The 15,109-nt window shown below is 46.7% G+C and overlaps 1 protein-coding gene across 3 annotated transcripts in view; it reads right to left on the reverse strand.

Moving 5' to 3' along the window:
* Positions 1–9,951: 9,951 nt before the first annotated feature.
* Palld (palladin, cytoskeletal associated protein) overlaps positions 9,952–15,109 on the reverse strand; it is a 411,174-nt gene continuing 406,016 nt past the window's right edge. For 2 of the 3 annotated variants that reach the window (XM_036166697.1, XM_036166696.1), the window contains 3 exons: positions 14,399–14,564; positions 13,741–13,874; positions 9,952–12,044 (listed from right to left, as the gene is read on the reverse strand). In XM_036166697.1, coding sequence (XP_036022590.1) covers positions 11,872–12,044; positions 13,741–13,874; positions 14,399–14,564 — 473 coding nt within the window. In that variant the 3' untranslated portion in view covers positions 9,952–11,871. Of the gene's footprint in view, positions 12,045–13,187; positions 13,575–13,740; positions 13,875–14,398; positions 14,565–15,109 lie in introns of those variants that run through there. The other variant, XM_036166695.1, reaches the window with a different exon arrangement.

Consider the following 15,109-nt stretch of genomic DNA (forward strand, 5'->3'; position numbering starts at 1 on the left):
TCTGGATGGGTGCCGTGCGCTTCCGCCAGGATCTGGAGGCAATCATGCTCCCCCGAGGAGGCAGGCAGGGGTAGTAGGGTGGCCGGATTGAGGGAGACTGTGGGGCCGAAAGTCACTCGGTCGGTATCTAGCAGCAAGGCCTGATAATGAGTCATTCTGGAATTGGAGAGCCATCTGTCTGGGGGCTGCCGGACTAAGGCTTCCACCGCATGGGAGGATAGCACAGTCATTGGCTGACCCAGAGTCAGTTTACCCGCATCCTTGAGCAGGACTGCAATAGTGGCTACCATGCGTAAGCAAGGGGGCCATCCAGTGGCTACCGGGTCCAATTTCTTGGATAGATAGGCCACCGGCCTCCTCCAGGGCCCCAGTTTTTGCACTAATACCCCTTTAGCAAAGCCTGAGTTCTCATCCACAAATAGTTCAAAGGGCTTGGTTAGATCTGGTAGGCCCAGGGCTGGTGACTCGAGCAATGCTCTTTTAATTTGTTGGAAGGCCTGTTGATGTTCTTCCTCCCATCGGAACATGATTCCCGGCTTAGTGAGAGGATATAGGGGGGCAGCCAGTTCAGCAAACCCAGGAATCCAGAGGCGGCAGTAGCCGGCCGTGCCCAAAAATTCTCGGACTTGCCGAGGGCCCTTGGGAGGGGGGATTGAGACAATTGCCTCTTTTCTGGCCTCGGTCAGCCATCTTCGCCCTCCCTCCAGGGTGTAGCCCAAATAGATAACTTTGTTTTGGCATATCTGGGCCTTTTTGACCGAGGCCCTGTAGCCCTTCTCCCCAAGCCTGGTCAGCAGAGCCTGAGTTCCTTCCAAGCATTCGGTCCGGCTCCTGGTTTCTTGACGGGTAAGAGGGGAGTATTCCAGGGAGATCGGCAGGGTTTGAGCACTCCCTGGTCTATTAGCCGCCGGATGTGGGGTTTAATCCCCTCCTGCGCTTCCCGAGACATGGGGTACTGTCTGATTGAGATTGGAGTTGCGGAGGCCTTCAATGAAATGACAAGGGGCGGCTGGTCGTGCGCGAGCCCCAAGCCTCCTGTTTCTGCCCATGCCTGTGGAAACCTGTCTAGCCAGTCCTGCATCTCACCCGGTGGTTCTTCCGGGGGCTCAGGCTCAAAAAGGCGGTATTCTTCTTCCAGATTTAGGGCGAGGACTTGCAAAGGGGTTCCCCCAGGCCCCGTGACCGTGGGTCCTCTTTCATCAAAGTAAATTTGTGCTTTTAATTTGGTCAGTAGGTCCCGGCCCAGCAACGGGTGAGGGCAGTCGGGTATATATAGGAAGGAATGGGTTACTTGCCCCGACGCCAACTGGACTTTTCTTTCAGTCGTCCACCGGTATCTCCTACTACCGGTGGCCCCCTGGACCAAGGCGGAACGGTCACTGAGGGGGCCCCCAGTATGGGTCAGGACCGAATGTTGGGCCCCCGTATCAACTAGGAAGGTTATGGGTTGCCCCCCAATCTTGAGGGTTATCCGAGGCTCAGGGGGGGGCTCCTGGCCTGGACCCCCCTAGTCTTCCAGATTAAGGAGGTCCACAGCCTTGGGTCTGGGTCGTCGGGGTCCCTGTGGTCTCTGTGGGCATTCCCGAGCCCAATGTCCTTTTCCCTTGCAGTATGCACACTGGTCCTTTTCCAAGGGGGGTCGCCTTCGTTCTCCCATCCTAACTCCCTCTCTGTCCTGACCCTGCAACACTACGGCGGCCAGTGTCTTGATCTCCTTGTGTCGTCTCTTGTCCCTCTCATCCTGCTTCTGCCACATCCTCTCCTCCCTTTCCTCCGGGGTTTCCCTCTTGTTAAATACTTTCTCTGCCTCCTTCAGCAGATCCGAAAGATTCAGTGTCGACAGTCCTTCTAACCTCTGTAACTTAGTCCTGATATCTGGGCTCGACTGGTAGATAAATGACAGGATAACTCCTGGCGCCTGCCCTGGGTCCTCTGGATCATAGGGGGTGTACATTCTATAAGCCTCTTTTAGCCTTTCTAAGAATGCGGCCGGCGTCTCCTCCCTTCCCTGGATGGTGCTTCTTACCTGGGCCAAATTAGTGGGCCGCCTAGCAGCGGCACGGAGACCCGCTAAAAGCAACTGGCGATAGAGACGTAGGTGTCCCCTACCTTCATCGGTGGTATAATCCCAATTCGGGCGCGTGAGGGGAAAGGCTATGTCAATGAGATTGGGGAGCTGGGTAGGTCTCCCATCTTCGCCGGGGACCAGCTTCCGTGCTTCCAGGAACACCCGCTGCTTCTCCTCCACAGTCAGGAGGGTCTGCAAAAGCTGTTGGCAGTCATCCCAGGTTGGCCGATGGGTCACTAGGATAGACTCAATCAAGTTGGTTAACGCCACGGGGTCTTTGGAAAATGGGGGGTTAAATTGTTTCCAGTTATAGAGATCAGAGGCCGAGAATGGCCAGTACTGAAGATGGCGGCCGGGCCCTTCCCTGAGGGGAAAGGCCTTGGATTCCAGGGGGGTGTCATCCCGGCGGGCCCGAAGGCGACTGGCGATGGGTGAGGGAACCGGGGTCCCCCCTGTGTCCCCGCCAGTTGCCATCCTCTCAGGGGCTGCTGCCCCTCCGATGGCCGGCGTCCCTGTTTCCGGTCTCGCGGCTGGCACGGCCGGTGCCGCGCGATAAGGCGGCGGCTCAGCTGTTAGGAGGTCAATGAGGGGAGAGTCTAGGTCGGAGGGGAGGACGGAAGGCTTGAGAGCCTCTTTGCGGGGAAGTATAGGGTATAAAGAGGAGGAAGAAATCGCAGGAGGTGCGGAGGGCGGGGGAGAAGCCAAAGGGGTTGTAGAGGGACCTAGGAGGAAGGGCTTGACCCATGGAAATGGGTTTTCTACCAGGGATCTCCAGATGGCTATGTAGGGGACCTGGTCCGGGTGCCCGTGGGGTTTGGAGGCGAAAATCTTCCCTTCAACCTGTGAAATCAAAGAGAGGTTAAAGGAGCCCTCTCGGGGCCAGCCGACACCCATCCTAACCCATTCGGCCTCGCAGAGGGTGGTCCATTTATTCTTTTTGATGATGACTCCTTCATTGTTGCCACGGCCTTTTACATCCGACCAGCGGTCGAGAGTGAGGCCCAGGGGCGTAGCGACGGTTTGTCCCATTCTGGTGTCTAGATAAAGAAGAATTAGGCAGCAAACAAGAAACAGACAAACAACAGACGTTACAACAAATCGCGCTGCGCGGCTTCGGCGCAAAACCGAAAGCAAGAACTCGGTCGGGGATTGGGAGGGTTTGCGCCCTCCGTCCCCTGCCAACACCACGTATCCCTCGGATACCTGGGAGGCCCCAAAAAAACCGTGCCCCAAAGGGGACTTCAGACTCCCGTGGAACGTCTTCCAGGGTTGGTGAGCGAAGTCCGGGCTCGTCAGCCCCTTCAGCCTCACCCCGATACAGAACACTAGGGGAGATACCCTAGTGCGGGACTCAGGCGGCCCGGCCTCACGACAAGTCTGCCTGCCTCCTCTCCCGGCACTACAATCAGGCGGCCCGGCCTCACGGCAGGCCTTGTCCGCCTCCTTTCCTGGTCCCTCCGGACGCTGCGCAGGAACAGAACTCGAACACAGAAACAGACAGCACAGAGACAAAACAGACACAGGACGGCTCGAGCTTAAACACAAATACCGAGGCCGGCCGGCTTACCTCCTGATGGTGGGTTGGTGGTCCGTGAGTAGAGGGTCTCTGCCTCCTGGCTGGCTCGCCAAATGAAAGACCCCCGGAGGGAATCTCCCCTCAGGTGAGACCCCCGTCTCAAGGAGCACGCAGCGACCACAAATCAGATGCAACAGCACGAGGTTTATTCAAACACAGGTACCTGGGCGACAAAGCCTCTCGGAAGACTTGCGCGCCTCTGGGTTGGTGAGATGGGTTTTTATAGCAAAAAGCGCGGGTACAGAAGCAGAAAGCATTGGTCAAAGGGCTCTGATTGGATAATTCAAACAAGGCGCGAATGGTTACAGAGCTCTAATTGGACAAAGCGAGGCGCGAGTATACAAGTATAAATCCAATAGGGCGTGAACTCAGGCTCAGGGCGGTTTGTGGGTCTCCTTGGTAACCAGATATGTGTGTTGACTCAACCCCTATCTAGAATTCCTCCCGTACTGACGCCAGGTGGTCTGTCCCTGACATCCTGCTTATCTCTACACCTTTGCCTTCTAGCTGAATTCCTTTGTTCCCCTACGTGCCTCACAAGCTAGGGGGTTTGCACAACAGAGCAATGCTTATCGGCTATCTGGGCTGCGGTGGGGCCATTCTATTTCCTGGAACTGTCTTTTGTTCCCTTATGAGCCTTGCAAACATAGCATTCCTATAGGGGTGCCGGGAGGTCTTTCAGTAGGTGACAGAGAGGTGGTTGTGGAATGGAACTGTTTAATCTGGAGAATATTGGCCAATCCGAAAATGCAAGCAAACTATCAAGTGTTTAGCCAAGGCGCTACATACCACAGTAGTAAGGACAATCTGTTTCCCTCCTTTGTCACTTGTAACTTGTACCTTAGGATGCTGGGTTTCAGGCTTCCTTTAAAGCTCATTTATATTAGCCAGGAGGTAGTGGCACATGCCTTTAATCCAGCACTCAAGAGACAGAGGCAGGCGGATCTCTGAGTTCGAGGCCAGCCTGGTCTACAGAGCAAGATCCAGGGCAGGTACCAAAACTACACAGAGAAACCCTGTCTTGAAAAAACAAACAAACAAAAGCTAAAGGTTCCCAAGAAAAGCAACCTTTACCCATCTGTCCAATGCTCTACATGAGGTTTAAACTATGGGCGACGTTAAAATTCCTTCAGCATTCTCTTGGTATTGAGAGCAAAACCAAAGTCCCTTCCCTGGAGTACAGCCTAAAAACAACTGTCTTTGGGATGGCCCACCCTCTCTCTGAATGATGTAGTGATCTCATTCCTACGAGCTGCAGCATTTATAACATCCTCCCCAGAGCACCTGGAAAGAGGATGTAGGAGAATTTCCTCCTCATAACATCAGTAAGGAGGGAAGGACAAATTACCATGCTTTCTTAAATATTTGATCTCTCTTTTGATGACATTTTAGGAATCTGATGACCTTGTTGGAATGGACAAGCTGTTGGGTACAAATGTCACTGCTATGTGGTGGATTCCTGGTTTCACTCTGGCCAATGTGAGAAAGAGTAGGCCTGAACAAGTGCTGATGGTGACCCAGTCTACTTTGCCGAAAGTTGTTGGACTTCCATTTTTCCGCTGGGATCTCTTAGTGTTGCCCAGGCTGCTCTTGGACTTCAGAACCTCCTGAGTAGTTGGGGAAATTATAGAAATGTACCACAGAGAGATCCAATGAACCCCTTCCTCTAGTCTATTTTTAGGGTCCTAACACGAGAGTATATTTAAAAACAAAGCAAAGGAAACACAACTAAACAGTTTATCTAAGATGTGGTCCCCTGTCCACCACTGTTTTTAGTACCAAGTCTGTCCTGCAGCATCAGCTGACAAGTTGTAAAGTTTTTCTTTTGGAAACAAGTTCTTCCTCTGGCTGCTGCCCCATGGCTTTGTCACAGCAGAATGTTCCTGGAGAAACTTTAATTTCTTTAAGGTCCATTCTTTCAGTAGTCTGATGGACAAAGAAGGAAGTAAAGAGTCTCTTTAGAATGTGTTTGTTCTTTCCAGATAGGCCAGTGACATGTCTTTTGCTTTCTTTAAAAAAAAAATAATGATTTTATTTGTTCTTTGAGAATTTCATACATTATATTTTAATCATATTCTTTTCCTCCCCAAACTCCTTCCAGATCCTCTCCCGTTTCCCTGTCCACCCAACTTCATTTTCTTTCCCTCTCTTAAAACAAACAAACAAACAAACAATCCCCAAACCAACAACAATAAAAAACATGGAGTCCAGTTTGTGTTGTATGGGTCCTCCTGAGCATGGAGCCTGCCATGGGGTGCAGTTGGTATATCTAGTGTTACTCTGTCAAAAAAAAACTGATTTTCTTTCCCAGAAGCTATCAATTATGAGTGGCTTCTTGGCGAGAGTTTGCTGGGATTTTGCCTGGTTTGAGCTTATGCAGGGTATGTGTATGTTGTGAGTCTCAGTGAGTTCATATGTGCGTCTTCCCTGTTGTGTCTAGAAAATGCTGTTTCTTAGAAGTCATTCATCACCTCTGGTCCTTCAGTCTTTCTGCTCCTTCCTCTGCATAGATTCCCCCAGCCTTAAGCCAAGGGTGTGATATAGACATCCCATTGAGAGCAAAGCATTCCTCAGTCTTATTTCCTGCATGTTGACCAGATGTGGGGTTCTGGGTTAATCACTATCTACAGCAAGAAGGAACTTCTGTGATGAGAGCTGAAGAATGCACAGACCTATGGGTACAGTAATATGTCACTAGGAGTCCTTTTACTGCTGTGTGTGTTTAGCACGGTGGTTCTCAGCCTTCCTGATGCCTTGACTCTTTAATACAGTTCCTCATGCTGTGGTGACCCCTAACCATAAAATTATTTTCATTGCTGCTCCATAACTGTTATTTTGCTACTGTTATGAATTGTAATGCAAATAGTTTTGGAGCTAGAGATTTGTGGAAGGGGTCATGACCCATAGGTTAAGAACCTCTGATTTAGCAGAATGATGGTAGTGTGTTTTCCCTGGGGGCCCATGATCTATCTAGCCTCATTGGCAGTGTCATGTATGGGTTCCATTTCATAGACTGGGCCTTAAATCCATTTTTTAAAAAAGTGTTTGGTTACCCCCATAACTTTGTGCTGCTATTGCATTAATGGCCACATCTTGCAGGCAGTTTAATTATTGTAACTCACAGGTTAATAGTGAGGCGATATTAATGATTACTTTTCTCCCTCGATAGCACGTGTGGCACCTTCCAGCACTATGAACAATAGCTAGTAAGGGTGAGTCTCCAGGTAAATCACCCACTCGATTTTCCCATACTCAATGACATAAGTATGTGATGTCTTCAGACGTAATGTAACCAGTAACACTGGCAATAGTGCAATGTTATGAGACCCCACTGGTCAATACCTCAAAAAGTTGTAACCCATTCTAGTACTGGGGGTTTTATTTGGTAGTATATGGTGTCCATGATGTACTTTTTAAATCTTTTTTTTTTCAAGCCCTGTTTTAGTGTTTAATCCCTTTTCACCTGAAACATGAACTCTAAGCAGTATCATTTCTTGTCTGTTCTCAAAATACCTCTAGCCCCCATCATGGCTTATGACCTCATTCGAAGGAGTGCATCATTCAGTAACCTTCGAGAAAAAGCACATGGGAGATCACATTTTGTGGGAGAAAAATGTTATCAATAATAGCAGTTTGGAAGTTTACTGACATAGTTGTGAGAATGAACATAAAAAGAGAAAGTGAAATATTAGTTGGGAAGTAGGTATGATCTGCCTGCTCTTTGAGAGGACCTACGGGATATCGGGGTTTCCTGGGCTGTACTCTGAGAGTCAGTATTCGTATTAGTTCCTTTTCATGTTGCTAGGACAGGATCCCTAAGAAAAGCAACTTAAGGAAGAGCCTCTTCTGTCTCACAGTGAGAGGGTGCAGCCCATCAAGCAGAGAGATTATGGTGGCGGCATGAGGCAGCTGGCCACATTGTGTTTGTAGTCAGGGAGTGGAAATGTATGCATCCATGTGCAGCTCGCTTTCTCTTCTTCTTTTAGTTTGAGCCCCACCACCCCCAGCCATGGAATGGTGAGCTCACATTTATGGCTACCCCGATCTAGGAACTCCCTCACAGACATTCTCTGGTTTGTCTTCTAGATGATTCTGGAACCTGGCAGGTTAGTAATCAAATATTAAGTTCCAGTGTTCTGGTTGTTTTCTGTTGTGCTGGTTGGATTTTCCAGAGGAGGGAGCAGAAAGACTGTAAGGAAACCGTGTTTTCTAGACACAGCAGGGTTGGGTAGCTTTTTGGGGTCAGTTTTAAGTACCCAACCCTCCATCTGCTTTCCAGCATTTGTATTTTCTTTTCCCATTTTTCTTATGGGCATACACCTTTAAAACAAACAAGCAGGGGCTGGAGAGATGGCTCAGTGGTTAAGAGCACTGGCTGTTCTTCCAGAGGTCCTGAGTTCAATTCCCAGCAACCACATGGTGGCGCACAACCTCCTCTGGTATGCAGCATACATGCAGATAGAGCACTGTACACATAATAAATAAATCTTAAAAAAACAAAAACAAAAAGAGACAAGCAGAGCTTTGTGAAGTCTGCTGTAGGCTGGGAACATGTGTGTATACACACAAAGTACCCTCTGGGCTTAGAAATCCTAACAGTATCATTTGAATGGACATGTCCCTGGCGTTTATGTTTCATGTCATTACACTGTATTGGTGAGGCTGTACACGTTTCTAGAGAGGGAAGAAGTCTGGGGATAGAACACAGCACATTGCTGAGCAGCAGCCACTGATGGAGAGGACGAAGAAAAACAAAGATCCCGAGGCCTCTTGAAGATCACCTCACTGGCAGAGACTGTTCTCGAGAAGTAACCAAAGGAACAATGCACAAATATTGTCTCTTCTGTGACGAAGGTGGTTAGCAGCTTCTTCTGGCTCTTTGGCAACACACCAGTTCTGAGAGTCACCTGAGCAGGGAAGGAGCTGGGAGACCAACCTCAGATGGTGACTTTGAACTGGAAGGCTTGGGAACACCCAGATTTCTAATTTTTGATTTTACCATTTAGATGTGTGTTTATTTAATTATTTATACTAATTGCTCCTACCCAGTCAGCCCTAGAGACTGAACACGGATCACCAGGCTTAGTGCCAAGGGTCTACCTGCAGAACCATCTGTCTGGCCTCAAAATTCAGATTTCTGATTCAAGAAGAGTTGGGTAGCACTGAAGAATTTGCATTTCTAGTAAGTTCCTGATAGCCAGTCTAGAGAGAATTACTCTAAGATCCGAACTATAGGCTTCTCAAAAGAAGGAATTAGGAGAATGCCTGCCATTTATAGCACAGTGGGAAAACCCTTTAATTAGGTGAAATTTCAACATAAAGAATAGATCTGAGGATGCGAAAACAAAATGCCAGGCAGTATAGGTGAAATCCCACAATGTCACATGCCTTGAACAGCACAGGTGTATAATTGGTGCTTCTGGTTTTATTTGTTTGCTAAACTGTTTTTGAGAGTTAGTAAGCAGACAGTCCTATATACCTCTCCTATGCAGTCAAGTCCGAATCTCAGTGCTATTTGGAAGTGTTTTTTTTTTTTTCCTTTTATGTATATGTGGTGTCCACACAGCATGGGTACACTTGCCCATGCAGGTACATGTGGAGGCCAGAGGTTGGTATCAGGATGTCTTCCTCAGCTGTGAGACATGATCTCTTCCCTGAACCTGCTGGCCAGTGAGCCCCAGGGATCGGCCTATCGCTACCCCCTCAGTACTGAGGGTACAGATGCCATCACAGCCAGGTTTGTAGGTAGGCGCTGTATATATGAACTCAGGTCTTCATTTGTATGCAGCAAATATTCACACAGTGAGCCGCTCCCCTATCCCCTGAAAGAGATTTTGAAAGTACAATTAAGTTTCTAAATTAAGTGCTTTTTAGAAAGATTATGTGAGTGAGCTTGATTTACTCAGGGGTACCTTTAAAGGGGAATGGACCGTACCATAACAGAATCGAAGCATGAGAGGGTCTTCATGAAGGGAATTCTCGCTCCGGCTTTGAAGAGGGAGGGGAAGAAAGACCCATGGTCTTTAGGAGAGGACAGCAGCTCCTGGCTGACAGACTAAGTGGGTCCTCTGTCCCGCACTGTCAAGGGACTTCTGAATTCGGTCAGAGCCACTGGAAGCCCAGGTGAGATTGCAGTCAGTAACACCAGATGATATTAAGTCTCATTGCACAGTGAACTGGGAACTTGCCATCTCATGCCCAACTTCTGACCTACCCAATGCTGACAATACCGAAATTTGATGCTTTTGACCTGCTGGTTCATTACAGCAGCTGTAGAACACAGCATCACAAGGGGGCAACTACTGTTTGTTAAATATTTATTTATTGATATTAAGTCCACATTACAACAGCATAACAATCCAAAGTATGGTAGTACTTTTTTTGTTTTGTTTTTGTTTTTTCATAAATACAACATAAAAGGCGGCCAAAGAATGCTAGCTAATCCCAAGCCCGGTAAATTAGCAAAAAAAAAGTCACATTCAGGAAAATTTGGCAAGTATGATATAATATAGGTCACAATTCTACAACAGAGATAGGTCCGTAAGACCCTGCATGGTTACTTAAATCCCCCATTAGCCATGTGTCTGTGGTCAGAGACTGGTACCACACTGTAGAGAACATCTGCCACCCTGTGCTCAAGCCTGCTAAAACTTGGTTGGTTGGTGTTCTTATAAAAGTAGAAAGCTGTACATGTGAAGCAGTAATACAAAATATATGGGGTGGTTACAGATATAAAATTAGTTTAAGAAGCACTATGTATGAATCGAGTAACTGAGCTAAGAAAGTTCAACACTTTTATAAATAATGAGCAATAGGTATGTTTTGCATGAGGAACACAGTGTCTTCTTTTCGTAGCAAAGTACCATTAAAGCCTCATGTTTTATACTATCAGGCCGAATTATTTTCTCTCATTGACAAGGAAAAATATTGGTTCCGACTTAAAGTTATCAAGTCTGGTCAGAATCAACTCCATTTAGCTGAGGCAGAATCGTGCATGCAAAAGTCGGTCTTTGCAGCTTGGCCTTGTAGATGCTCAGAGCCTGGCCCTTCTTAAGGCTAGGTTCCATGGCATCAGGGAAGTGAAGGGACTAGAAATTTCCATTCACCACCTCTTAGTGCCAACGGAAAAGAAATTCATTGTAGCACAAGCTTGTTTCTGTCTCTCAAGTCTCCATTCCCCTCTGGCAGACTGGACCCTATAGGCTACTTCTCACTTACCACCCTTACAGTCTCAGCCCATGTCCAACTTACTCTACACACTAACATCATCAACTACTACACACTTCAGCTACATGGAAGTCGCTACCACTCATGCGCTCCAGACTTCCACGTGACCCCCTGGAGCCCTCGGCTGGTTCACGGCAGTGTCTTTGCATCTATGTTTTTAAGGTTTAGAAGAAAACCAACGAAGGGCCTGTCCCCCCTGATGCTTTCATCTAAATGGATGTGAGATCCCTGTGTGGGTAGCAATTCCTTCCTTCCTTCTTCCCATGCCTTCCAAACCTGTTTCCTCCAAATACTACATGCCTTGGTCATTTGGGTGGCTCGGATGCCTTGTGTGGAATGGACTGTAATACAGGTCTGCTTTCTCCAGAACAACTGAAATGGCTTAAGTTTAAATTAGCCTTTTAGTTACTATAGATTGTAAGCTTTGTACTGAAGTAGCATAGAAAGGAAACTCCTGATACGGATGAAATCGAAGGCAAGGAATTCCTTCTTTCTGATTTAACAGGAGCGGTTTGCAAAGACAAGGCATTCACTTGGATTTTCCATCACTCTTTCCCACCCTTCCATATTGCACTTGGTTAGGGTAACCATCTGTAGACACTTGAGAGTCCCTGTAGTATCTGTCAAACATTTCACACGCCACATTACAGCACCCACAGCCTGTGTTTGAAGGCACTTGTAGATAGCTTAAATCATGGTCACCTTTGAAGAGTTTACTTGGCATTTTGGCATTTCAGACCATTTTAATCACAACCAATTCCAAAAGTTTTAACTTGGACAACAAATGTGAATTTTCTGTGCAATGTGTACATTTTGATAAGCATCACTTACTTAGATTCCCTATCAGGTAAGAAAAATAGGATTTTGGTGTTTTTGGTTTTTTTTGTTTTTTTAAATTTCTTAAAGTCAAAAGTATACTTCTGCCTTTTACATAGTGTGACAGAGGAGTATGTTGGTTGAAGCAATGGCGATCAGTTTTCAGCTTCAGCAGAGGTGCTGATCACAGGTCCTCACTTTCTACCAAGCCGCTGTTGAGTGTCAGGTGAGGTGGGCTTGCTTCAGGTTGGAAGGCGGCTTTGATGTCTAGTCCCTGGTCCGAAAGTGCCGCATAGCGACTGGCCGAGGGCCGTACTTTTTTTGGCTTGGTGGTCGGTGGCTGCTGGTGCCACTGGGCTACAGAGAAAGAGAGGAAAGGAAGATTTTTAGAAGTTTAAATACATACAGACTGTCTTTTGGGCAGAGCCTGGTGGCTCATACCTGTAATCTCAGCACTTGGGAGGCTGAGACAGGAGGATTATTGCAAGTTTGAGGTCAGCTTGGGTTGCACAGTGAGTTACATGCCAGCCTGGGTTTCAGAGCAACAACCTGTCTCTGAAAACAAAAAGCACGCACACAAAATGAATGTCTTTCGATATATATGAGGGGTCCATACATAACTCTTTAAAAATATTTTACTTTTTATATATATGAGTGTTTTGCCTTTGTGTATGCACATGCACTGAGTGTGTATCTGGGTGTGTGTGAGTGTGTTGTCTGTGTGTATGCATGTGCACTGAGTGTGTTCCTGGTGCCTGGGTGTGTGTAAGTGTGTTGCCTGTGTGTATGCATGTGCACTGAGTGTGTACCTGGTGCCTGAGTGTGTTGCCTGTGTGTATGCATGTGCACTGAGTGTGTACCTGGGTGTGTGTAAGTGTGTTGCCTGTGTGTGGGAAGCTAGGAGGTGCCAGCGCGCCCTGGTACTGAACAGCTGTGAGTGGCCATGTGGATGCCGGGAACTTAACCCAGGTTCTCTGGTAGAACAGGAAGTGCTCTTAAGTGCTGAGCTGTCTCTCCAGTGCCCCACGTATATATTCTTTGTGAAAGAATGCACACAGCCAAGGCAGAGACAGGGATAACATGGCGCTCCTTCTGCAGTTTACTCACAAGAATCACAAGTCACTGTCTATGTGTGGCCATGGGACCGTGAAGTGAGGCAACATGGCAAGTTATTGTTCTTTTAGCAACTGCAGTGTTAGAGAATCCCAAAACAGTTGATAAGCTTCCTATATCTGACCCATCTTCCTCTCTCTTCTTTTATAGTAGTTATAGTTGGGAATTACAGATAGATTTTTAACATTAATAAAATGAAAAGAATCAGGCATTTGGCACGCTGTCAAAGGACAATTTCTTTAGCAGAAGTAAAATTTTGGAATTTTAAAAAATATTTTCTAGTGGTTTTTCATACATCAACGAATCATATAATGCTGTTGTACTAGCCTTTAAATGGAGCTGGTAGTCTTTTAAATTTAGGATGCATGTATACACACACACACACACACACACACACACACACACACACACACAGAGTCAAGAATTTACTGCTGAACTGCTTAAGATATATTAATGAGAAAAGTACTTTGCTATGTAAGTACACATTCCAGAATCAAGGCACACACGTTAAGACTGCAGCAGGACACTGTAAAAGGGTAATGATTCAGGAAGAGACATTAGGAGACAGCCACTTGCAGAACATAGGAATAAGAAAATGTGAAAAATGCATATGCCTTTATCTACTGTTAACCCTTACGGGTGTTCAAGTGAGAAAGCCATAGCTGACTAGCCAGCCTAAGAACTCAACATGCACATCTTGCTAATCAATCAAAGATCCTGCTGATACTTGGGTGTTTGTTCTCCCGGAGAGGTTTCACTATTAATGTCGGGAAACTATAAACAGAAAGAAAAAGAGTAATATGAATTTTTTTTTCAAACAAAATGCTGGAGCATAAACTTAGGACATAAAGCTTAGAGTAATGTGATCTGTCATTCTGATATCTAATTCTTCATCATTCAGCGTGTGAAATGCAGCGAGCTGAGATGAGGCCACACTCACTGTAGACATCGAGCCTGGCAGTGCAGGACACAATGCCTGCTTCGTTCTTGGCCGACACAGTATACCAGCCAGCGTCTTCTTTTGTGGCTCCCTGAATGAGCAGACAGATGTAGCCGTGATTATCCTGGTGCATGCTGCAGGAAAAGATTAAGTCATTAGAGCTCTAAATGTCGAAGAAGTGGCTGTGGCCATGAAACATCATTTTTAATTAGGTTATTAGAAACAGGATGGTGCCAGTAATAGATAACAGGATCATACTTATTCTGGAGAGGCGGCTAGCCCCATTAAGTTAATGGGAGAGTGGAGCAGACCTCAAGAGGGCGAATAAATCTTTGCACTGATTCCTAGAGGAGGACCCGCTTTTACAAAACCACTGACTAGGCTGCTGCTACCAGAGCAAATGAATCCATCTTTTCTTTTTGATATACACATTTCAAAAATGTCATTAGGTTAAGTCCGAACATGCTCACCACATACCAACATTGCTACCTACCACATACCAACATTGCTACTTTCCAAAAGCTTAAACTTATAGTTGAACAAAGGGTTACTTTTGTCTTGCATGGCCATGATAGCATGCTTCTACACACATTCTTCTTCTAGCATCAGGAAGACACAAGTTATAGGGTAGATGCAGCCACTGTGTATGTCGTCTTACCTTACTCGATCAGTGCTGTGAGTGAGAGATTCATTTTCTTTCTTCCAAAATATCTGAGGTGGTGGTACTCCCAAAACTCGGCATTCCAGCCTCACTGGGTACCCATCAGCTACCCCTGTGTTTTGCAGCTTTTCAATAAACATGGGAGCCTTGTGTGCTTCTTTAGCTAAGAAAACACAAGATGAATTATCTCTTAGTGGTACACAAAAGGGTCACTGCCAGGCACTCAGAGGCTTTAGAAAGATTGAGCAGCCTCTTTCATGATGCTGTTTTCAATGTCACATGGTCAGGAGGTTAGCCTTCTCCCCAAGCAAGGGTCTATACGCTTCATTGCACTCATGTATTCCCTCAGTTAATTCAAGAATGATAGGCTCACACAGTACCCGGACATCTGCTCCTCAGAAGCCTGCCTGACAGGCCTCAGCGATTCAGTCACTGCAGGCAGCTGTGAGCTCCCCTCCTAATTAAGTCAACATGGGCCTTGGCTCACTGCTGCCACCTAGCGGTGACAAGTACTTCAGGATGAGGATTCACTGGAGGCCACCTGCCATGTTTACTTTGAAGATTTAAGGTCAGAACTCATAATGCAATGAGACATTCTACAGCATTTAAAGGGGGGTAGTGGTGGTGGTGGCGGTGAGAAATACATACAGGAAAGGCATGTTTATCTAAATTTGGCAATTTTAGACAGTTATCTATAACCAAGAATGT

Source organism: Onychomys torridus, chromosome 17, assembly GCF_903995425.1.
Source record: "Onychomys torridus chromosome 17, mOncTor1.1, whole genome shotgun sequence".
NCBI classification, from domain to species: Eukaryota; Metazoa; Chordata; class Mammalia; order Rodentia; family Cricetidae; genus Onychomys; species Onychomys torridus.